This window comes from Dipodomys ordii, unplaced genomic scaffold (genome assembly GCF_000151885.1).
Source record: "Dipodomys ordii isolate 6190 unplaced genomic scaffold, Dord_2.0 Scaffold2, whole genome shotgun sequence".
Taxonomy (NCBI): domain Eukaryota; kingdom Metazoa; phylum Chordata; class Mammalia; order Rodentia; family Heteromyidae; genus Dipodomys; species Dipodomys ordii.
Window position 1 is genome coordinate 4,859,734 of NW_012267218.1, and position 24,881 is coordinate 4,884,614.

Sequence of the window (24,881 nt, forward strand, 5' to 3'; positions counted from 1 at the left end):
GAGGCCGCCATGCGTGCCCCTGGGGTGGGTGTGCTCTGAGCTGTGCCCAGGTCAGCACGGGAGGAACGGCACATCAGCCTCCTGCTAGCCCCGGCAGGGCCAGGGTTGTCTTCTGCTTGCTTGGGAAGTTTTCCTGCTGTGCAGGCCCAGGTGTCCTCAGGCTGTTAGAATGAATGCATAATATCTGGGAGGGCCCAGGAATGCTACTTCAGGACTCCAGGAAGACTGAGATGGGACATCCGGGCGTCCCTGCTGTCCTTACAGCAGTGGAGCACTGGAAGGAAGTCCAGTTCACCAGGAAGAGAATGGAAACATGAGTGATATGTCAGCCACAGGAGGGGAGCATTACTCAGCAAGGAGAAGTAGTGTTGTCACCCACCTTGAGTGATGGGGGAAGTGCCAAGCAGATATCAGAGCCGTATACAGTGAGGGTACAAGGCGCGGAGGTCTGAGTGCTCCTGTTCAGCTCCAGAGGGAAATTTTCTTCTCTATCTCCCTTCTTCCCCTCACCTCCCCCTTTTTTTGGTTATACTGAGTTTTGAACTCAGGGCTCTGTGCTTGCTAAGCACCTGAGCCATTCTCCCAACCTTTTTTTTCTTCTTAATTATCTTTCAGAGAGGATCGTGTGTGTGCGTGTGTGTGTGTGTGTGCATGTGTGTGCGTGTGTGTGCTTGTGCGCGCGTGTGCGCGTGTGTGTGCGTGTGTGTGCGTGTGTGCGTGCGTGTGCGTGCGTGTGTGTGCGTGTGTGTGTGCATGTGTGTGTGTGTTTTCCTAAGTGAGCCTTGCATCATTATCTTTGGTTGGTACTATCCTTGGATCGATCGTGATCCTCCTGTTGCCTCTCAAGTATCTGGTATTATAGGCGTGATCCACTAGGCCCAACCCCTCTATCATCCTGCTGTTTCTCTCAAGTTTTCTACAAGGAGACAACAAAAAAGGGAGCCTTGAAAAAAAAAAAAAAACCCAGAACCCAGCACCTCAGAAGTTTCCGTGACTTTGGCTGATTGGAAACAAGTTTCTCACTGGGTGCCTTGTACCTGCAGCTTTCTGCCAAGCCTGTGGTTTCATTAGTGCTGCCTTCCTCTTCCCAGAAACCCATCCAGGCCCCCGCTGTAATGGGGGATGCGCGCTGAAGACACTTGTCTCGGCTGTGTTGATGGATGGCTTCCCAGCCCAGCCACACCCGGGTGCTGTGGGGGCGCCTTCTGTGTATGGGTGTTACTTCCATGCCCCGCTGAGGCCTCTAAATGGGGAGTTGGGGGCCAAGACCCCCTCCCCCTCTCCTGAGGCCCAGAGTGTGTGGTTCAGGCGTGGGCCTTGCTGAAGGTAGCCTCCCAAAATCGTCCACCGGCCTCTGGCTGGAGTCAATTCCATTCAGATAGAGCCATTAGGAGCAGTCAGATTCTGTGCATGCGGCTCAAGGAGCAGGAGCAGGCCAGCTGGCATTGTGGTATTGCCAGAAGAACCTCACTAGACCGGAGGGTACTTCTTCCTGCTCCATCCCCAGCAAGCTCCTCACTTCCTCCCCAGTGAGCCCTTGCCACCATGGAGGCTTGCCTCGAGGGAAAAAAAAAAATATATATATATATATATATATGTATATATATATACATAGACATATATATTCTCTTTCCAGTTTTCAATTTTCCATCTTCACTCATTTTCTTTATTAAGTATGCCATAGATAATGGAGAGCAAGAAATAAAATGACAGCTCTGCCTTGAATTCAGAGCATGGGGCCCTACCTTTCTTATTGGCTCCGGCTGACAGGGAGGAGATGGGTAATGGGGTCTTCTAGCCCCAGGGAGGTCCTGGCACTCTTCCCAGCCCGGTACCCATGCCCTTCTGCCCATGGGCCTTTCTCTTCTCTTTCACCTGCTCTTAACTGTTCTTGCATCCACCTCCTGCAACCAGCTGTCTCCCTGGTGCCCTGAAACTTGATGGTACAGAGCAAAAGGCCCTGTCTTAGGCCAGGCAAGGAAGGCAGACCGACAGGCCTGTAGCTTCTGGTTCTGGTCTCGAGCCTCTGTTCTTTTACCTGCAAAAAAAGGGAAACAGTAAAAACAAAATACAAAATAGTACAAAATACTCACCAGTGAGGGTGAATTTCCAGGATCATGCGCTCAGTACCACCTTTTCAGCACATCGTAGGTTGCTTTGCTTTGTTTGCTGTGTTTGTTTGGTGCCAATACTGGGACTTACACTCAGGGTCTTGAGCTTTTACTTAGCTTTGTGCTCAAGGCTGTTGCTCTACCATTTAAGTTACACCTCAACTTCAGGCTTTTTGATGGCTCATCAGAGATAAGAATCCTTTTGGATTCGTCTGCCTGGGCTGGCTTCGATCTTCCATCCTCAGACCTCGGGTGTGAGCCACGAGTGTGCAGAGTAGGTTCTGAAGTAGATCCCTCTGCCCTTCTGCTCCGTGCTTCATGGTCTGCGAGAGGATCAGAGCTCTTCTTTGGGGGAGCGGCCTGCGCTACCTTCCTGGGAAAATGGCTGAGCCTGAGAGGTGCCCACGCCAGCTGAGGTGCTGGATTTATGGAGTCTCAGAAAACCTCATGCTCACTGCACACAGGTTCTGTTTCATGTGTAGGAATCTCGGTACTTCCTTGCCACCTGCCCTGTGCCTGGATACAAGGTGTGCCCTCTGCCAGGCGCTTTCTAGGGCTGCTGACACGCCAGGAGCTCGAGGGCACCCATCTGCCGGTACAGTCAAGGTACCGTGTGATCAGGGCGGCAAGGAAGGGCTATTCCAGAAAGGCTGCTGGGAGGCAGCTTTGACCATGGTGGCAGTTGGAAAGGACATGGGCTGTGCTGTAAAATGGGCTGGTCTGCAACATGGCACGGACCGGGAACGGGGGATGCTGGGATGTTTAGGCTTCACTGTTGGAGATACGCTAATGTGCTTCTGCCCTTATTTATTTATTTGTTTGCTTACTTTATTTAATTCAGTGCCAGTCCTGGGGCTTGAACTCAGGGTCTGGCTGCTATCCCTTAGCTGTTTTGCTCAAGGCTTGTGCTTTTACCCCTCGAGCCATATCTCCACTTTCAGTATTCTGGTTTCATTGGTGATAAGAGTTCATGGACTTCCTTGCCCGGGCTGGCTTTGAACTGTGATCCTCAGATCTCAGCCTCCTGCATAGCTAGGAGTACACTGGTGCTCCGCTCCTACCCTATTTCTTAAGGTTCAGAAGAGGTTGTCATGGCCAATACCCACTGTGAGCAGAGTCTGCTGTCCTGGCTCATGTGGAGGAACTTGGGAACCTTTCCTCTTCCTGGTTGCCTGGTTACAAGATGGTCTGTCACGTGATCCCCGAGAAAGGGGGCTTGGCTGGGGAACGGGGGCCGGGGGGGGGCTGGGAGATGGTGTCTGCTGTGGGACTGCGCTGAGTACATTTGATCATATCAAATTCCCATTTATATTACACCGGACAGCCCCACTGCCCAGCTGCCCTCTCGAAGCCTCGGACCGCTGGGGCTCTTCTGCTGCATGAATGAAGACTGGGAAGTGGGCCAGGACTTGGCGTCTGGGCTTCTTCATCATTTATTAGCTTCTAGTTTTAATTGTTTCCCGACTTCTTTCCAGATATTTATCTAGGAAGAATTGTCAGTTCTTGCTGCGCCGGGCAGACGCACAGGGCAGGCGCCGACTGCAGAATTTTAACGGCTCTTCGGGGCAGCGGGCAGGAGGGCTGCTCAGCTGTGTCCAGAGGTGTTGGCTGACCACCTACTAGGTGTCAGATAGCGCTGCCTGCTGAAGGCATGCAGGGATGAATGAATGCGCCTGGCTTCTGTCCTGGTGAAGCCTCTGTTTTGGGGGGTCTGGTGCTGTCTTAAGGAGCCTTATTATGAAGTTGTTTTTTTTTCCTTGAATTTTCACTGCCATTGTGTTACAGACCCCGGGGATGGGTATGAGCTGTGTGGCCTCAGGCAGGTTATATTATGTCTCTGAGCCTTGCTTTCTCCATCTGGAATGCAAGGTGGCTGAGCCTTATAGGGGATGCTGGAAACACACTGGGATTTTCAGAGTGCTCAGGGCGGGGAGGCCATTGTTTTGGGGTGCTGAGTCCAGGGAAGCAATCTGGTAATAGGGGCTGTGGAGCAGCATTGGGGGGCACATCGGGATGTGCGCAGCCGGCCAGCACCGGGAGCCAGGATCAGCTCCCTCTGCTCATTTCCTGGGAGCCCTGTCTGGCTTTGCTTCAGATGATTCCTGAACAGACCCAGGAAGCTTTGATTGGTCAGAGCCTGGAAGTCTTATCTCTCATTGTGCAGCCTCAGTTTCCCCTTCTGTGCAGGTCTCTGTGAGCTTCCTGTTGGTGGGAAGAACAGAGCCTACCAGCCAGCCTGGTCCTGTGGTGGCTTCTTTCATTGTTGGGGGTCAGTCATGGGGAAATGGGTCATATTCCTGCTCCTCAGATTCTCCTTTAGGGCCTGTTGGGAGGGCTGGGGGGACAGGGGGGTGGGGAGCTATGTGCTAGCCCATCAGCCTCCTCAGGGCATGGTTTAGGGGACAGTCTGCCCTGTGTTTAGAGGGTACCCAGCCCTAGGGTAGGATCTGTCACGGATTCCCTTACTTTATAGACATTCAGCTCAGCTCCGTGCCTAGGTCACACAGCTCACAACTGGCATAAGCTATATTTCCGAGGCACAGGGAGCCACAGTGGATGGGGTTCTGAGTGGCCCAGGTGGGAAGAGAGGGAGAGCGGAAGAATCATGGCTCCCCACCCCCTTCGAAAGCCACCATGGATATTTGTCCAGAGCTGTAGCTCTGTGGCTGCCCCGGGGCCTTGGATGTTTGGATCTGAGCATGCGCTTCATGCTCAGCCTCTGCTGAGGACAAGTCCCCAGCACTCCTTCATCTGACTTCTCCATCTTGTTCAGGAGGATGGTGGGGAGGACTGGGGTTTTGTGGTGGTGAGTGCATACTCTCACAAGGTCCCCCTTTTTTGTGGGGGGAATCTTTGACTTTGCCCTTGGCTTTGGAGCCACGTTGATTGGTGGAAACCATCCTAATGCCTGGTGCCTGCCCAGCTTTGGGACCAGCAACACCGCTGGATCCCAGGGGCCCACAGAAGGGTTTGGAGTGTCACCTCAGGACAGGGAGAATGACAGTCCTATGATTTGTCCACTGACTTCTAGGATGAGTGATTAACAATCAATTTTGAATTGGGAGAACTTTCTTTTTTTTTTGGTCCGGTTGTGGGGTCTGAACTCTGGGCCTGGGCGCTGTCCCTTAGCTCTTCAGCTCAAGGCTAGCGCTCTACCACTTGAGCCACAGCGCCACTTCCAGCTTTTTTTTCTTTTTGCTTATGTGGTGTTGAGGAATCGAACCCAGGGCCTCATGCATGCAAGGCAAGCACTCTACCACTGAGCCATTTTCCCAGCCCGAACTTTCTTTTTTTTAATGCTACAGTTTGAACTCAGGGCCTTGAGTTTGCTAGGCAGGTGCTCTACCACCTGAGCAATGCCCCCCAGACCCTTTGCTTTAGTAATTTTTCAGATAGGTTCTTGTCCATTTCATGGGGGCTAGTCTCAGACTAAGAATCCACCACCACCATCACCACCCCCGACTTGTTTGTCGAGATGGGGTCTTGCTGACTCAAACTGTGATTTGTCAAATCTCAAGTATGTAAGATTACAGGCATGCGCCATGCCACTGATACTTGGCCCATGGGAGTTTTAAAAGACAGCTCTCTTCTGCAATTTGGCTGAAATGATGGAAAAGAAAATAAAACATAGAGAATTAAAACGTAGTGATTCAGATCTTGTTGGCCTGGATGAGAATGTGCGTTCCCTGTGGTCCTTGGAGATGTTTGAGTCTGACTATTGTTTCTTTGGCTACTTCTCCTTTCATTATTGTTTTGAGTTTGGTTGTAGTCATTCATTTTCTGTGAGTGGGAAGGGAATGTTTCCACGGCGCGGTAGGACTGCAGAGGTTACCTTCTGCAGCCGGAATCTGAGTTCTTCAGCACATTGTGCCAAGTAATGGTTATTTCCCCCAGAAAAAAAAATAATGTCCTTCTTTTTCTCTCTCTCCTCTTCACTTGCTTTTAACATTCTGCCCTTGGCATCTGTTCTAGGCATTGTGGACGAACGGAGACTGTGTTCTGACAATGGGTTAAAGCAAGCACTTATTGAAAAGCATTCTCTACTTAATTACATTTCCTTCTTCTGGAAGCTATTTTAATTTTTTTTATAATCACATGTTAATTGTGTTTTAGCGGGGCCTTTCTGATTAGTTGAAAACATAATGAAACCTTTGTAAACAACACAGAAAGAAAAGGGAATGTGTGAATCGGAGACTTAGTGCCGAGCCGGTTCTAAGAGGCCGAAATAGCTTCGTTTCTTGATGCCAGGGAGAAGCAGATATTGTCCCCCGTTCTGAACGACTTCCCCCAGGGAGGGACAGAGCTCCTGATCAGGGGGGCCCAGGGGGGTCCTAAGATGGGACCCTCGTGGCCCCGTTCTCTTGCTTACATTCGCTCGTTGACATTCCTCCCATTAAATAGCTTTTGCTATTGAGCTCTGACGGGCAGCAAGGCCCAATCCAGCCTCTTCCCTCCATCCTTGGTTTAGTTTTTATCCCCATCTGCAGAGGAGGAAACAAACTAAGAGCTCCCAGTGGAGCTTAGTCATTCACAGTCTAGAAGTAGGCGAGCTCAATCTGTGTGGCCCTCAGCTCTAGCCCAGTGTGGGCCACCTAACTTCAACGGATCGGAGACTCTTGGCACCTGGCAGGGTACAATGCCTGCGCCTCCCTGTCATCAAGAAATGTAGCAGGCGGAGGGAAGGAGCTAGAAGGCTGTGTGTGTGTGTGTGTGTGTGGAGGGTGGTTGGCAGGGGTGAAGTGAAGGGGTGGCATTCTGTTGTCCCCAGAACGTGCCGGTGGCATTGTTTCATTTTCCGCTTTTCATGAGAGCCACGCTTACGGATCGAAATCCCCAGGCTGGGGTTGCCCTTCCCACTGTGGTGAGCCCTGTGCCCCATTTAAAGGGCTGGGCTGGGCTTACAGGGTGCCCCCCTTCTTCTTCTTCTTCTTCAGTTCCCAGGCAGTTATTAGGGAAGCGTGGCTGGGACGCTTCAAATGAAAGCGCTACTGTATCCGAGATGCAGGTTCACGGTGCGCCGCTGCCGAGAAAAGCTGCCAAGAACGTATTGTGAACAGCTGCCAAGCCAAACACGCGCACCCGGCCAGGGCGGCCGGCTCACTTCTGCAAATAGAGGGGAAAAAATCGACTTTCTAATTTGGAGTGGCTCTACAACTAAGAAAAATCACTCCAGTGATTGTTCTAAAAATATTCCAGAGGCAGCACATTCTGGAAAGACCTCAGGATGCGAGCGTCTCTTAATTGTACTTTATGTGTAATCTCTCTGGATCATGTGTTATGTACGTGTGTGTGTGTGTGTGAAATCACTGAAGCTTATGTGGTCATTCCCCCTCCTCCCCCAGGCGTCTCCCCCCTTCCCCCCTCAAGTCCTCCATCCACGACGGCAGCGTGAGAGGGGTGTACGCAGCAGAAATGATATTTTTATCTCGCTGGCTTCAGGAAGTAGATTTGGGTTTTCAGCTCCTGCAGCCGCTCACCGTTGCAAGGCTCACAGCCGAGCTGAGCGGTGGAATCTAGGGCAGCCCTGATGCCCAGTCGAACTCTGGCCGGGAGGCAGCCCCAGCCCAGAGCGCTTCTTGGTGGCTGGCCAGCGGCAGAGGACTGCTCTCTCTCTGCCAGTTCAAGCCGCCCGTCTCCTGTCCAAGGCACGAGGCTCCCCGGGAGCCCTGGATTCACGGCTGCAGGCAACTCTGACATTCCAGTGCTTTCTGGATTGATGAAACAGACTGGGCTTCCACAGTTCATTCATTGCCAAAAGGAAATGATGTGACCCCCTCTCCCCCCTCCACCCCCGCCCCGCACGCCCCCGCTCTGCTCTGTTGGATCTTCTCAGCATTACTCTCTCGCTCCCACCCTGCACACGCTTCCTCACTCCCTCTTCTGGCTTTCTGGCTTCCCTCTTTGCAGGCTGTTCTGGTAGGCTCAGGGAAAGTGCCCACAAGAGGCCAGTGTTGAAGCTGTGGGTCCAGCCCTGGGCTATTTGTGTGCCTGGAGCTGCAGGATCGTGGAGCGTGGGCACTCTTCCGGGGGGGGGGGAGGCTGTCCTGTGCCTTGTAAGATGTTGTGAAGCTTCTATTATCCTAGACACCAGGACCACCCCAACTCTTTTAGTTGTATGAGCCTCAAAAATGCCCTTCAAAGTCCTTGAGGGGGCAAAGCCGAGAACTACTGGTCTAGCTTGCTTTCCAAACTAGCAGCACCAGAAAAGGTCCTAGAGCGTATTTGTCTCTGTCTGTGTGTTTAAGAGTAAGAAATAGGGCTGGGAAGGTAGCTCAGTGGTAGAGTGCTTGCCTTGTATGCATGAGGCCCTGGGTTCAATTCCTCAGCACCATATAAGCAGAAAAAGCCAGAAGTGGCACTGTGGCTCAAGTGTTAAAGCACTAGCCTTGAGCTGAAGAGCTGAGAGACAGCATCCTGGCCCAGAATTCAAGCTCCACAACTGACCAAAAACAAAAAACAAAGAATAAGAAATGGTTAGGCAGGCACCAGTGGCTCACACTTGTACTCTTAGCAACTCAAGAGGCCAAGATTGGAGTTCAAAGCCAGCCTCAGCAGGAAAACCATAAGACTCCTATCTCCAATTAAGCATAAAAAAAAACCTGGAAGTGGAGTTGTGGCTCAAATGGCAGAGAGCTAGCCTTGAGCCAAAATGCTCACAAACAGCACCAAGGCCCTGTGCTCAAACCCCAGGCACACAGACAGACAGACAGACAGACACACACACACACACACACACACATACACACACAAGAAATAACAGGGTGGAATTCACCCCTGAAGTGTATATTTTAAGAAGTTATTAAGCTGAGTGTCAGGGGCTCACGCCTGTCATCCTCTCTACTCAGGAGGCTGAAATCTGAGCATCCAGGTTCAAAGCTGCCCAGGCAGGAAAATTCATGAAATTCTTATTTCCAGTTAACTATGAACAAACCAGAAGTGGAGCTATGGTGCTAGCTTTGAGCAAAAAAATGTACTTGCAGCCGCAGTGTTGGCAAACACACATGTGTATAAAAGTTGTTGTAGGACACCTCTGTTTGAGGGTGACCATGATAGGCCCTGTGGGGTTGAGTGTCCAATTGGCCCTAACAGGCCTTCCTGCAGGACATGCATGGCCAGGTAGACCAGATGTCTGTACTGGCATAAGCTGGTTATGATTATTCTATAAACATTTCTCTATGCTAAACTTAAGGACAGCTTTACTAGAATTAGTTCCTGAGAGTCTTCCTGGTTAAGGATGGACAGTTTGGGGGCCTTTGCCAGTGTTTCTAGAATGTTCTCTGGGACCTCTGCTTTTATTGTCCTTCCTTCCCTCCTTTCTCCACCCCCTCTCTTTCCCTCTTTTCTTTGAGATCTTTTGGCCCAAGGGTAGGGACTGGACCCAGCCCATTCCTGGGCAGGTGCCTTGTTCTAATGGTACACACTGTCACCATTTACAAGAATCACGCGGTGGCTTTAACTGGTGACTCATTGCGGGAGCACCAAGTATGATCGGTGCGTGGTGTCACTGCTTCTATCAGCAGAGCCATCTTTGAGAAATCTAGAATCTGGGGGCCAGTGGGTATCGTGCTGGGCTTTCTTGGATCGCCAGAAAATCACTAGAGTGATTTTTCTGGACTCTTGTGATTTTTCTGGACTCGGCTAGAACCCAGGCTTCCGCGGGCCGAGCAGGCCTGGAGGTATTTCAGACATTTCAAACTCCTGGGACATCCCTCCCCCAGTGTCTAAGCATCTAGATTTTCAGGCTCTCTGGGTGTGGCCTGGCAGGACCATCCAGGGACCTTGTAGCTGTAGATTGTACAGTTTGGGGCTGTGGTTCCCCAGCCCCACCCCACCCGTCCTCCACCTCCTTTGTCACCAGCTTAGCCTTCTCTGCCAGTGCACGCTTCCTCCTGCCTCTTGGCATCCGCCCATAGTGCTTGCATGCTGTCCTCCGGGGGTGGCGGTCAGTGATGAGAAGATAAACTGGCACAGCCCCTGCGGGCCACTGAACAGAGCCAGAACCACAGCTAGCTCTGGCCACACGGCCACCTTGCTAGGGCTATTGGCGTTTGGAGAGAGGTGTGTTGAGTGGGGCTGGAATTGCTTGCTGACATTCTTTTTCTCTCCCGTGTGTGTGTGTGTGTGTGTGTGCACGCGCTGTGCTTGTGTGCTTATGTGTGTGTGTGAGAGAGAGAGAGAGACATTACCCCTGCATTTTTGTGTGAAGACACACCAGCTCTCTTCTGGGGTGGTAGTGTTGGCCCGTCTCCGAATCCTCCGGTTTTCTAAGCGTGCATCCGGGTACCCAGAAACTCCGCTGCTGTCAGGCTGTGGCTGGCGGTGATGACCAGCGGCTGCCGGCAGCGGCTGGAGGATGCTTGGCACCATGGCAGAGGCAAAGCGCTGCAGAAGAGCCGCAGGTTTTTCATATGGAAATGTGGAATAATGGGGTGATTAAATAGAGCTGTATATTAAAGTACATCTGACATTAGAATTACCATAATGTGCTGTAGCCTTAGGCTGAGTACTTTATTTGCCATCTGCGTCGGCCCAAAATCCCCCGGGGAAGCGCTAAAATATTCTGAATAAACTCAGCTCCAGTTCTTATTGAGAGTAAAATACCATTTGTGGCACGTCGTATTGATTCGTCTTAATTGTGGTACAGAAAAGAACATTCACTGGCTGATGACTTTTGTGCTCCGTGACAAGCTGGCTGGAGTTTCTCTAACACTGCAGTTGGTTAACCTGGGCAGACAGGCGGCCGCGACTGGGTGGGCACCTGGGCTCCAGTGTGGGAGCTCCCGCGCCAGCTCCTGCCCCCGCCCCAGGCAACTGGGCACAGCTGGGGCTCCCTGCCAGCTCCTTGCCCTCCGGGGGAGAGCGGAGAAAGGGACCCTGTTCCTCCCTGCACCCAGCCTCTTCAACACACCAGCACTGGCTGCCTCTAGAAAGGACTGTAGCCCACAGGCTTAGCACCCACTCTCAGAACTGTGAATATTTCAGGAAACAAAACTAAAAGGAGATAAGGAAGGAAGGAAGGAGGAAGGGAGGGAGGGAGAGAGGAAGGAAGGAAGGGAAGGAGAAAGTGAGAAAGTGATAGAGACAAAGAGGAGACAGAAAGAAAAAAAGAGAAAGAGAGAGAAAGGAAAAGGCCAGAAGTCAGTGTTTTCTGCCTATGATTTTATCTACTCTGGAGGCTGATATCTGAATCGTGGTTTAGAGGCAGCCCAGGCAGAATAGTCTGTGAGACTCTTATTTCCAATTAACCACCAAAAGTCAGAAGTGGGGTTCTGGCTCAAGTGGTGGAGCACTAACCTTGAGCAGAAAAGCTCAGGGACAGTGCCCAGGCCCTGAGTTCAAGCCTCAGTGCTGGTACAAACACTAAAACAAAACAAAAACCAAAACTAAAGCAAAAAAAAAAAAACACCACACACAAAACAACAAAAGCAAGGAAGAGAAGCCACCACCCAGGCAAAGCCATGCTTGGCAGGTCCCCGCATAGGGGCTTTGAGACCTGGTGTGGCTCAGGGAACCCTTGGGAGGGCGACGGGAGAAGGTTCTTACAAAATGCAGCGTAGATAAATGAGCCGTCAGGGGTAAATATTGGGTGATCCGTGCAGCCCTTCCTCATTCATAAGGTCCAGTTTTTACCCTATAATTGCCTATCATTATACACAATTTAAATATTCAAACATTCTCCACAAACCCTGGGCTAGCATGTTTTTATTACAAATTCAGAACAAGGGAATAACCTTTAACTTCAGAGACAAATGAGACAAATTTACAAGTGCATATCTGCTGTTTTCTTGTGCTTTATCAATCCCTGCGGACCGGAACACTTTTGCTATAACACTACTCTGAACAATATACATATATTACTACTTGTTTGTAGTGTGTGGGTAATGAGTCCCCTCTGCATTGGCTAACCTATATAACCGGGCGTTGAAGCTCTCCATAATGCCAATTAGCTCTGAGGAGCTAAACGTACACTCCATTAAAACAAGATTTACTGCTCGTGCCATACTTCTTGGGGTAGAAAGTGGAGATTTTTGTGGATTTAAGGAAAGGATGGGTCTGGACTTGCCTGTGAAGGAAGTGGTGATGTACGGGGAGGAGAGACTTCCAGTGTCTTCAGGAAAGACTCAGATCCTACTTGAGAGAAGAGCTGTGGTTCATGCCTGCATCTTTTCTCTCCCCCCCCCACTTTTCCTTTCTTTCTTTCTTTCTTTTTTTGAAATGCTGTTATTGAGGCTTGAACTCTGGGCCAGGCAACTTCCCTTAGGTTTTTTTTTTTTTGTTGTTGTTGTTGTTTTTTGGTCATGAGGCTTGAACTCTGGGCCTGGGTGCTGTTTCTCATCTCTTCAACAAGGTGAGTGCTCTACCACTTGAGCCGCAGTGCCACTTCTAGCTTTTGTTGAGTAGTTTATTGGAGATGAGTCTCACAGACTTTCCTGCCCCCACTGGCTTTGAACCATGATCCTCAGATCTCAGCCTCCTGAGTAGATTAGGATTACAGGCATGATTCACTGGAGCCTGGCCCTTAGTTTTTTTCACTCAAGGCTGGTACTCTATCATTTTGGCCACAGGTCCATTTCTGGCTTTTTGCTGATTAATTGGAGATAAGCGTTTCCTGGGCTTTCCTGCCGGGGCTGGCTTTGAACCATGATCCTCAGATCTCAGACTCTTGAGTAGCTAGAATTACAGGCATGAGCCACTATCACTACCCTCCCCCCCCCCCATCCCAGCTCCTGCCAATCCTCCCTGCAAAGGCATAGGCCTCTTTCAGGGAAGGCTAACAGAAGTAGATTTCAAGGGAATCAGCCAGCATATTTGTCTTATTCAAAGAAGACTGATAACTCGTTCTGGTGAATTTGAGTGCTGTGCAGAGAGGGTAGCTTTAAACATGATGATGTGGTGGCAGTTTCTGTAAGTACTGCAACGTTGTGGCAGTTTTTTTTTTTTTAAATAAGTACTACCCCCGAGCTGCCACACGGGACATCCCCTTGGGCCGTGTGTCCTGCCCCCACTCTTCCATCTTTCTGACAAACACCACCATTTCACCCCACCCTGAGATGCCCGGCGGTCAGCGATTTTGCTGTTTTGGGGCTGGGTGACAGTTTCCTGAGCCTGAGACTGCACACCTGTTCTCACCACAAAATCGAACGGTTGAAGTCAAGGCTATTTTGGGAAAGCTAGTGTGCACGGTGCCCGCAGCCATTGTGTCATTTGAAGACCTTCCTTTTCTACCGAGAGCCTAGACCCTGTTTCCGAAGGTGGATTCACAAAATCCTGGAGGATTCCGATTTGCTAGATGGATTTCAAAAAGTGTCTCTTCCATGTTGATCCTCCTGGACTGCATTGGAAGTTTCATTTGTTGGTGACACACGGTTTCACAGTTTGGTGAGGTGGATTTAAAGCTCTGTACAGGGTTGACCTGAGGGTTTTTTAAAAAGCTGTACAGAGATTTTTGATAAACCAAATAGTTCCTGGCTTGAATAGGTCTCTGGTGTGGACCTGAAAGACATCTGTCTTCCTTTTAGCAATGCGAACCTTTCCCCTGGGATTGGCGCTCTATCTGCTAAGTTCCCTAACTGTGTTTAGACCTTCCTCAAAAGGATGCCCATCCTCACTTGTCATTTCCACCTCTAGCTGCTTCTCCTCTTTTGAGTATAGGGTCCTTCTTTCCTTCCATGCCATCTTCTGGAAGATTTCCTCTGGCAGGAATGCCCTTTTCCTTTTCTACTCTGTACCATGGCCTCATTTTTTTCCCCTTCTGACCTCAGTGCTGAGGTCTCTTCCTTCCTCTGACTCCATGTTCCTCCTCCTCTCAGGTCCAGCCAGTAGCACACAGTTCCTTAGTCACCATGGCTTGAACGGTTTCTAGATGTCTCCCTGTCTCAAGGACTCTGGACTCCATGAGGACAGCCCTTCCTCACCAGGTCCTGCTGCTCAGAGGGCTTGGCCCAGACTCATGTGTAGAGCGTCTGCAGATTGCAGGGAGGAAGAGAGGGAGGAGCACAGCTTGGTGGGCCTCAGAAGCGGAGGTAATGAAGCCTCGGGCTTTCCTCGTCCTCACTCTCTTCTCTTAGAAGGAGCCTCTCTGAGCTTAACATTTGTTAACTTGGGGGGGGGGTGGCGATGGTGGTGAGAGGGGAGGGAGCCCTGGGAATCTGGATGGGTGGCGGATGTGGTAGGTGAGTATTGTGTCCTCAGTTTCTCTTTTGTCCTTTGGTAAGCCAAACTGCTTTCTCCCTCTCCAAGCCAGGCATTCTGCTCCCTGTGTGCTTATGTGGTCTCTGCCTTGCAGGCCTTTCTCTCCATTGCCTGGAGGTACCTCTCGCTCTGGGGTCCAGCTTCAACATCACTTCTGTGTCCCTCTGCTTGCCTGCCCCTCCTTTCTGGACATTCTAGAGTTCCTCAGTAGCTTCTGCTTGACTTGAGAATGTTCTGAGTCTACTGTGTCACCGCCTCCATACCCGGACTTCCATCTGTGGCTTCCTGGAGGGAGGGAAATAAGCTGGCTGGCATTTCTGGACAAAGCTGGCCGTCTAGGGAGAGTCATAGTGGGGGGAGCTCTTTGTTTGAGGTTGCAGGGGGAAGGCTGCAAGTCCAGGGCTTTTTCTTGCAGCCTAAGTTAACCCCAGGCAGGTGGAATCAGGCATTTTCCCTATGCAGCTCAGACCCTACCCAAATAAATAGAGGTCGCAGAACTCTGAATCTGTGTGAGGGTTTCCCAGTGCCTTAAGGCCTCTTTCTTCCCTGCTGCCCTGGAAACCCTGCAGGTTGCTTCCCCTGTCCAGCTGTCTGGCATTTGTAGGTGCTAATGGGATGGGCATGGCTGGGTCAGGCACCTCTCTCGGCTGCTGATTGCAGTCCCAGTGCCGGTGGGAGAGGGAGGTAGCTGTCTGTACATCCAGACATCCAGCCTGGGGCCAGGCTGGATCCCCGGCTTCCACATAACAAGCTGTGAGACCCTGGGCTCTGTGCAACGGTGGTGAGACTTAGTTTCCTTTTCCTAGAAGGTCTGGGTGGAAACTTGCTTTCTAAGGAGGACTCAGCAGTCCTCCTGATGCCCAGAACATCACAGAAGCCCAGTAGTGCGTGGCACGTGTGTGCTGTAGGCAGGTGGAATACACCAAGGTCAAGATGAAAGAGCAGTGACATGGGAACACAGAGTTCTCATCAGCTGGATCTGAAGGTTGTCTTCCTGGTAGAGAGTTGGAGATAGGTGTTCTGGGCCCAAGAATGGCAATGGAGCAGGTTTGAAGGTGTGGAAACAGTCAGTCCAAAGAGACGACCGAGAGGCAGATGGCAGGGCCTGCTGTGCACAATAGACGGTGGGTGGCAGAGAATGGGGCAGGGAGGGTGGTTGTGAGCACTGTGGGGTGGGAAGCTAACTCCGTCACCATGCAGTAGGCAGTGGCAGGGGTGATCTTGTTTTGTCCTGGTGCTCTGATGGTAGCATGTGGCTGGTGAAAGGCACAGGCGGTGCTGGGCAGGGCCTGCATCCAGCACGCCCAAGGAAAGGTAGTTTACTAAGTGCGGAGCTATAGTCTGTACCTGGGTGGTGGTCCTGAGGTAGTGGAAGGAGCCGCAGGCATGGAGTCAGGAGGTGCCCCAGGCCTGGGCAGACGCCCTTGACCTGGTAGAGCTGGCTTCTAGAACACCAGCTGTGGAAACACACCAAACACAATGATGGCACAAGGGGTGTCTTTTCCATCTCTTCGTGTCCCACGTTCTCAGTGCCTTCTTCATGGCTGACCTCATCTCAAGCCCTTAACAAAAACAGTCCCTCATCGCACAGCAAGGGACCCCAGGAAAAAAGGTGCTGCCTTCTCTGACATAACGGGGTGCCCAACACCCTTGGAAATCCAGAGACTTGAACAGAGGCTCCAGAGTGAGGCCAGAAGGACCAGGGACTCCTGCTGGCAAAGGCTGAGAACACGTGCCAAGCCGTGGGACCCCTCATGACCACAGACCACAGGCCGTGATGGGACCCATGCGCAGTCCGTAAGACCACCTCTGTCCTGCCGGCAGGGAGCTTAGCATCCAGCCAGCAATTTAACTTGTTCATTAAACAATCCCGGGCCACCACCGTGTTCTCGAGGGCTTGCTTCTTTATTCCTTCGTAACGTGTCGTGAGGTGCAGTTGCAAACATGAGGTGATGAGAGGAAAGAAGGCTGGCATAGTGCAGGTCCCTGACCCCCAAATATCTGAGCCTTTGCAGCTTCCCTGTCCTAGCACCCTAAACATCTCCCGAGTACCACTCACAGATTTCATGAAACAACTGAGCAGGTTATTAGGTGCTGCCTTGCTCCCCACCCCTGATGCTAAATGGTATCTCCAGTTACCAACAGAGATTCAGGCCCATACAAGGAACGCAGCCCTTGTTTGTTCAATGAATGAATGAATGAATGAATGCACGCATGAACAAAAGGCAGAGGTATTCATTACCCTCAGCAGGACATGAAGCATTCCCCAGTGAATTCAGCACTGTCTGTTCTGATCCTTCGCTTCCTGGGCTTTTGTGTGCCCAGATCCATGGACAGCAAAGAGGCCCAGGCACACTTCATTTGGTCAAGGTTTTCAGGAGTATGGAGTTCAAGAAGATTCCAGGGCCTGGAGGGAGAGTGCTGGGATCGATTGGCAATGTCTGCCACAGGCACTGGTGTAGGGGAATGAATGTAACACCACCAAACCCCACTCCTCTGTGGACCGCTTGCTTTGAGAAGTTTTTTGTCTTTTAAACAAATGACATGCATCACATTGCCACGAGCAAATTGGTGTGATTTCACCAAGTGATTGCAATTCTAGTCCAAACAATACATTTCAATATTTTGTTAGCACATGGGCTGGGATGAAAGGTAAAAATACCAAGGCACACACAGCGACTTCCAATCTATCCCTGGTGCTTTGGCTCTGGGATTCTAGGCGTCTGCACAGTTCTCTCTTGACCTGGATTTCATCTAACAGCGTGACACACGAGAGCCCAGACATGGCCACTTGTCAGCTGTGGAGGCTCAGGCACATCCCGTCATCTCTCCCAGCGCTCAGTTTCCTCATCTGTGACGTGGCCACAATGACATTTGGCACTTCGGGGGTTGGAGCACAGTGTGAGGCCTGGGTTACCATGGTAGACTTGGGCGTGGCTCACGGTATGGCCTTCCTGGAGTTGGCATGACCAGTGTTGTCTTTGGTGTTGGTGGAGAGTGACGTTGAACACAGTATTAATTATCATTTTGGAACTGGAGATAGCTCTGCTCGCAGTCAGTGTTTGGAGGAGAACAAAGCAGTTTCCCTCTGCTTGGGCAGCCCCGATGGACATCCCAGAGTCCAGAGAGGAGACCAGACTTGTTGCAGGATGCCCCGAGAGCTGCTTCCTCTCCCTCGGCATCTTGTGGACCCTTCATTAGGTCTCCTAATGAAGATACCCAGCAGGTCTGGAGGCAGCCTGGCCAGCTCACAGCTGATCTCAGCAGGGAAGCCCCAGAAGGCATGGGCCCACCACTTTCTGGCCTTGTGACTTTGTTTCTCTAAGCTTCATGTTGTTATCGGCCAGCAGAGGTGCAGCCTTGCCTGGCCCCTCCAGCCATGATAAGCAATGACGAACTAGCTCATGTGGGAGAAAATGCCAGATTGGCTGGGAAAGGCTTTATAACCTGCAGAGTGACCAACCAAGCTCAGGCACTGGTTCCCCTGCTCACACAGCTGTGGCCACAAAATCCCTTTCAGGGCAGAATGCCCTTCCATTGGGTATCAATGATGTGTTTGTCTTTGGATAATAACTCAATTAAAGCTGTGCTTTTTATCGAACGTCCCTAATACCTTTATTGGTCTTATTAAGAGTCATCAGCACAGTAAGGAGGAACAATTATTGAATGCTCATTTAAAAAAATCTACTAGCAGAGGGAGAACAGTATTTCATTATGGAGTCCAGTTTCCTATCCATTCCCGAGTGTCATAATAAAAAAAAAAATTCTGTTTCCTTAATGTCTGCAAGTTTCTACTTCCTGGAAACCTGTACTATATGAGGCAGGATGCATTACAGCTCCTCTGGGGTTTTACTGCAGCCAGAGTTACACCAGAAGACATTCCTGAAACATCCAAAGACCTGGTCTGAGGCTGGGTAACAAAAAGCAAAATACACAAACCCACTGCTCATTTGCCTGGTAGTGAGCGATTTATAAGGACAAGATCTTACCTGGAGACTGGGGTATGATTTCTCTCTTATAGATGTGAAAGCACGAGAGGTTAATAGGACTTCACTGGGGGAGGAGGTAGAAGATCATCCAGTCATGCCGGAGCAGCTTTGTCATTTTGAAGGAAGATGTCATGGGATCTCTGTAGATCCAGTAAGCAAAGAAGATCTAGCATGGGTTTCTGTCAACTGACACAAAAAAAGATCTGAGAGAGGAAGGAAGGAAACAGACAAGGAAAGCGCCAACTCTGAGTTCTGAGTGTGATTTCGTGAGCAAAACAGAGTTGACATGTCTGGGTCTCTAGGCCAGGATGGATGCTTCTGGGTAAACTGTTTCTAAATAATCTAGGCCTCAACGTATCCTTGGAATCTCAGCAGCCACAGTGGCTCTGTGGTGTATGTGGATCTGGTCTGGTCACTCCCAAAGCAGCCCCCCTGTACTGCTGAACTGGAGGAGGGGGATAAAGGCAACATTTGGCCCAGCCCTAAGACCACTGTGTACAATGAGCACTCTGTGACTGCACTGCTTCTTACGAGTATTGTCCCAAGTGGCTCTTCAAAGACTCTGACATTGTTGAGTGGTGTGTGTGTGTGTGTGTGTGTGTGTGTGTCCGTGCATGTGGGTCCTGGGGCTTACCCAGGGCCTGAGTGCTTTCTCTGAGCTTTTTCTCTCAAGGCTAATGGTCTATCACTTGAGCCATAGCTCTACTTCTGACTTTTTGCTGGACAGTTGCAGATCAGAGTCCGATGGACTTTTCTGCCTGGGATAGCTTCTAAGTGTGATGCTCCAATCTCAGGCTCCTTGTAGTTAGGATTATAGGTGTGAGCCACTAGCAGCCTAGCTTTTTAGTTCTTAAAACTGAGCAACCCCATGTTCAGGGTTCCTTCTAGGTGGGAGATGGCTATGAAACCATAATATGGAAATGAATGTTTTCTTTAAAAAAATAAAGGAAGAGGAAAGAGTTGTCTGGGGAGGACCTTTGAGAGCTGGGAGGTATTTGAAAACTGGGAAGCTTGTCAGGCCATTGACTGTTTGGAATGGTGCCAGTCTTGGGACGGGGTCTTCCACCCAGAGCAGTTCAGGAGCTCAGGTAAAGACAACTCTTACTCGCAATGCCAAGGGGTCCTGTGGTCTGACTCAATGAATAAAATACAGGCCTCCATCCAGTTCCTGGATGATGAGTTACGGACAGGGAGCATCTTACGTGTGCTCCTCCAAATCTGTCTTTCTTTCTTTGTATTTAACAAGAAGTGGGATTGACTGAGCTTCAGAACACCTGGGTAACATGCTTTCCAGCAGTGGCCATTCGGAGTTAAAAAAAAAAAAGTAATCATTTATTTTTTTACTCCCTATCTGCCTTTGAATGCCCTAGAACTTTTTTAGAAAAAATGTGGGTCACCAAATCCAGAAGCAAGAAATGCTTCAGAACTACCCAAGGAAACAAAGATGATAAAAAGAGCTGGGAAGGGGCTGGGAAGGTGGCTCAGTGATAGAGAGCTTGCCTTGCATGCATGAGGCCCTGGGTTTGATTCCTCAGCACCACATAAGCAGAAAAAGCCAGAAGTGGCACTGTGGCTCAAGTGGTAGAGCCGCTAGCCTTGAGCTGAAGAGCTGAGGGACAGCACCCAGGCCCAGAGTACAGGTCCCATGATTCCCCGCCCCTCCCCCCCAAAAAAAAAGAGCTGAGAGGGGGCTGGGCACATTCTGACTTAAATCTACCAAGAGCCATGGCAGCTGTGTGTGCCGTAAGTTGATTAATTAGAGTGGTTGGGGCCCGGTCAAGGGTGCAGACATGCTCTTTAACTTGAAAATCTATGACTTCATAGGATGTGGCTCTTCATTTGTGTTATTAGCCCTTGTGTCTAAAAAGGACTTTCATTTATCTTCTTATTACTTATTTATTCTGCCTTGCTCCCCCAAAAAGCGAGGAGCAGCCTAAACATGCTTCTGGTCCGTCCTTCGGTGAGCCCTTTGAGGTACGGCATTCGGTTTCCCAAGCACTTTGCCGGGTAGGACATGGTGCACCTGGAAGCCCAGAAGTGAGCACCATGGGGGTTCCAGGATCTTTTGAGGCAAAATAGGGAAGAATCATCATTTCCGTATGAAGGACCAAACTGCCCGTTATGATGACAGGACTGCTTGATATCTCGCAGAAAGTAAACAGCCTTCGCCAGGGACCTGGTGGCTCATGTCTGCAATCCTAAATACTCAGGAGGTTGAGATCTAAGGATTGTGGTTCTAAGTCAGCCCATATAAGAAAGTCCATGAGATTTGTATAGTCAGGTAACCACCCAAAAAGCTGGAAGTGGGGCCATGGCTTACGTGGTAGAGGGCTAGCCTTGAGTAAAATGCTTAGGGATAGTGCCCAGGCCCTGAGTTCAAACCCCAGTAAAGGAAGGAAGGAAGGAAGGAAGGAAGGAAGGAAGGAAAAAATTGTCTTAGATTTCCTTGAGATTTTCTGCCCTTTACTTACTGTCTTCCCATGCCACTCATTATACAGATGGCAGTGGTGTGTAAAATAAATAATCTTGGGCTTGTAAAAGCATATCTAGGTGTCCAGTCCTCTTGGCTCTGTGGTCCAGGTGAATCTCTGCCCTATTCCCTATTCACCTTTGGGTGAAATCATGTACGTGGGGTATCTGAGCAGTCCTGGCCCTGTTGAAGCTGACAAGGCAAACCTGAGAGAGGTATACTCTGTAGACTGCAGCAGGGGGTGGAGTTGGGAGAGCATGGTTCCTGGGTCATGTGATTTTTAAAGCAGGTGACAAAGGACCACTAATGTGGCTGCAAACATCACAAAAGGTGAAGCCCTTCTCAATGGGTGGAGAAAAGACACTTTCTGCTTGGGATTGCACAAGTCCTTTATTTTCTTCTTACCTTTTTGTGCTTCTACTTGGACTTGAACTCAGGGCCTCAAGCTCCTGCTTGACTTTTCTGCTCAAGGCTGGTGTTCTACCACTTGAGCCATACCTTCACTTCTGGCTTTTTACAGGTTAATTGGAGACAAGAGTATCATGGACTTTCCTGCCTGGGCTGGCTTTGAACCCAAATCCTCAGATGTCAGCCTCCTGAGTAGCTAGGATCACAAGTGTGAGCCACCCATGCCTAGCCTTGCAGAAGTACTTTAAACAGGCTGACTGAGCAGCTAGGATGTGGAACAGCTGTATCCATGTCTCCATAGTCCCTTACTGATTGTAATGGGGAGCCATGACAGTGTGCATGTTTGGCTTCATCCAAGACTACTAACAACTATTAACAATGTTCATGTCCGCCTTAAAATCTTCCAGATACAGGCAAGTTTGAGAAAACAGAAGGTCCCCCCCCCCCAAGATTGCAGCTTGCACAGCCGTGCCAGGTCTGGTCTGGGTTCCTGTTCCTATTGTAGCTGATGACATAAGGCAGGGCCTGTCCTCGCCTGTCACTCTTGGGTAAAGCATTAGGACAGCTCTGGCTGGCAGGGCAGTGGCCTCGCCCCGAGGTCGAGGGCAGCTGCCAGACAGCTTGAGATGAAAGGTTCGGCCTCCGTTTTGTGACTGCCCCAATGATGGACAACGACCGTGACATTTTGGCTCTGTGCCACCAATGTCCGCTGTAATTTGCTACTGATGTCACCAGTGCCAGTTGCTGACAAATCAGGGCTTTCAGTCGTTCATCTTGACTGTACTGCTGCATTTGGCCACTGTCCTTCATTGATTTGTATTCCGGACTTCGAGGCTCTCCTTTAGCTAATATATCCCACCTGGTTGGAAGTCTGTAGGATCAGTTTTCACACCATGGGGGGACATGTATGAAGACACAGAGTGGGTCTCTGCAACGTGTTAAATTTCTTGGGTCGTGTATCAACGTTCTGGAGGTGTGGTGTATGAAACCTTACTTTGCTGTAGTGAAACTCTCAAATACAGAGGTATCACAGGATTTCTCTAAAAGAAAAATGGAGCCAGGTGTCCGTGGCTCGTGCCTATCATCCTAGCTGCTCAGGAGGCTGAGATTTGAGGATCGTGGTTTGAAGTCAGCCCAGGCAGGTAAGGTTGTGACACCTTTTACCTCCAGTTAGCCAGCAAAAAACTGGAAGTGGAGTTGTGGCTCCAGTAGTTGAGTTCCAGGCTTGAGTGCAAAAGCTAAGGGACAGCGACCAGGCCTTGAGTTCAAGCTCCAGCTGTAGCATGCACACACGCACACGTGCACGCACACACATACATTTACATCATCTCATGAGGTTTTTTTTTTTAAAAAAAAAAAATCCACAATGCTTGTAAGCCAATGCAGGTGTGTATGAATGTGTGTATATCTGTGTACTGGTACTGAGCTTGAACTCAAGGTTTCACACTCTTGTCTCAGCTTTTCTGTTCAAGGTTGATGCTCTACCACTTGAGCTATACTTCCACTTCTGACTTTTTTGGTGGTTAATTGGAGATAGGAGTCTTTCAGATTTGTCTGCCCACGCTGGCTTTGAAGGTGATCCTTAGACCTCAGCCTCCTGCTTATCTGGGATTACAGGCGTGAGCCACCTGTGCCAGGCTAGGACAATAGGACTTGATTTGGGTATTTGTGGAACACCCTTATATCAAGTATGGTCCAGAAACACTGGTCCCAAAGGGAGCGGAGGGGAGGAGAATGGTGATTTTGGCCCACCTTCCTCAATACTGGAAGTCAGGATGTCCTAGAGTCTACAATGCCGGGGACAGCCATCCACACACCAGCACATATGATGGGAAGTTTAAACAGCAACAGTGCCTTGTTTGAGGAACCCGGTCTGGGCCTGCTAGAGTGTGAAAGGCGCCCTATGTGGATGAAGTTTGCTCTGATTATGTTTTATGGAGTCTCTACTTTTAATAACTCCTGGTACTAGGTGTGTGCGTGTGGGGGGAGAGGGATTGGTCAGGTCAGGTATTCTCAGCCACTGAACCTCCTGTCCCTCGGAGACAAGGAGGACCAGAACACCTTTAGGGGGGTGGGGGTGAAGCCAGGCCCCCAGGGGCCCCATGTGACCCAGCCGGTGCCCTCTCTTTCCGCCCCCCCCCCCACCCAATCGTCCTGCCCCTTCTCACACGGCCGTCTGCCTTTCTGTTCCTGTGTCTCCCCAGGTAAAGATGAGCCTTCCAGCTACATTTGCACAACCTGCAAGCAGCCCTTCAACAGCGCGTGGTTCCTGCTGCAGCACGCGCAGAACACGCACGGCTTCCGCATCTACCTGGAGCCGGGGCCAGCCAGCAGCTCGCTCACGCCACGACTCACCATCCCGCCGCCCCTGGGGCCCGAGGCCGTGGCCCAGTCCCCGCTCATGAATTTCCTGGGCGACAGCAACCCCTTCAACCTGCTGCGCATGACGGGCCCCATCCTGCGGGAGCACCCGGGCTTCGGGGAGGGCCGCCTGCCCGGCACGCCGCCCCTCTTCAGCCCGCCGCCGCGCCACCACCTGGACCCGCACCGCCTGAGCGCCGAGGAGATGGGGCTCGTCGCCCAGCACCCCAGTGCCTTCGACCGAGTCATGCGCCTCAACCCCATGGCCATGGACTCGCCGGCCATGGACTTCTCCAGGCGGCTCCGCGAGCTGGCCGGCAACAGCTCCACGCCGCCGCCCGTGTCGCCGGGCCGCGGCAACCCTATGCACCGGCTCCTGAACCCCTTCCAGCCCAGCCCCAAGTCCCCGTTCCTGAGCACGCCGCCGCTGCCCGCCATGCCCCCGGGCGCCGGCACGCCGCCGCCGCAGCCGCCCGCCAAGAGCAAGTCGTGCGAGTTCTGCGGCAAGACGTTCAAGTTCCAGAGCAACCTCATCGTGCACCGGCGCAGCCACACGGGCGAGAAGCCCTACAAGTGCCAGCTGTGCGACCACGCGTGCTCGCAGGCCAGCAAGCTCAAGCGCCACATGAAGACGCACATGCACAAGGCCGGCTCGCTGGCCGGCCGCTCGGACGACGGGCTGTCGGCCGCCAGCTCCCCGGAGCCGGGCACCAGCGAGCTGGCGGCCGAGGGCCTCAAGGCGGCCGACGGCGACTTCCGCCACCACCACCACCACCCGCACGAGAGCGACCCGTCGCTGGGCGCCGAGCCCGAGGAGGAGGACGAGGAGGAGGACGAGGAGGAGGAGGAGCTGCTGCTGGAGAACGAGAGCCGCCCCGAGTCCAGCTTCAGCATGGACTCGGAGCTGAGCCGCAACCGGGAGAACGGCGGCGGCGGCGGCGTGGTCGCCAGCGCCACCTGCAGGGCGGCGGGGCAAGGACAGGCGCGGACCTTAGCGTACACGCATGCGTAGTAGGCTGGCCGGGGAAGGGAGGGCGGGGGAAAGAGTGGTAGAAAGACCGGGCTAGGACCCAGGCACCGGATTGGACAGAATACCCAGAGAGGACCCGCCCCTGTAGCTAGGCAGTCCCACTGAGATACCCTCAATATTTCTGTGCATAGAGTGGCACACGGGCTGGGATGTAGCTCAGTGGCAAAGCGCTTGCCTAGCAAGTGCAGCGTCCTGGGTTCGATCCCCAGTACCAAAAAAGAAAAGACAAAAAAATACAGTTAAAAAAAACCCAAACAAAAAAAAAAACAACCCTTTTTCTTTCACTAACTGAGAAATTGTGTTTTACACTAAGCTCTGTA

General features: G+C 51.2%; 1 protein-coding gene across 1 annotated transcript in view; it reads left to right on the plus strand.

Moving 5' to 3' along the window:
* The window catches only part of Bcl11b (B-cell CLL/lymphoma 11B (zinc finger protein)), a 111,769-nt gene that overhangs the window by 81,867 nt on the left and 5,021 nt on the right, over positions 1 to 24,881 (plus strand). Inside the window, exon 4 of the mRNA XM_013013148.1 lies at positions 23,375 to 24,527. Coding sequence (XP_012868602.1) covers positions 23,375 to 24,527 — 1,153 coding nt within the window. The remainder of the gene's footprint in view (positions 1 to 23,374; positions 24,528 to 24,881) is intronic.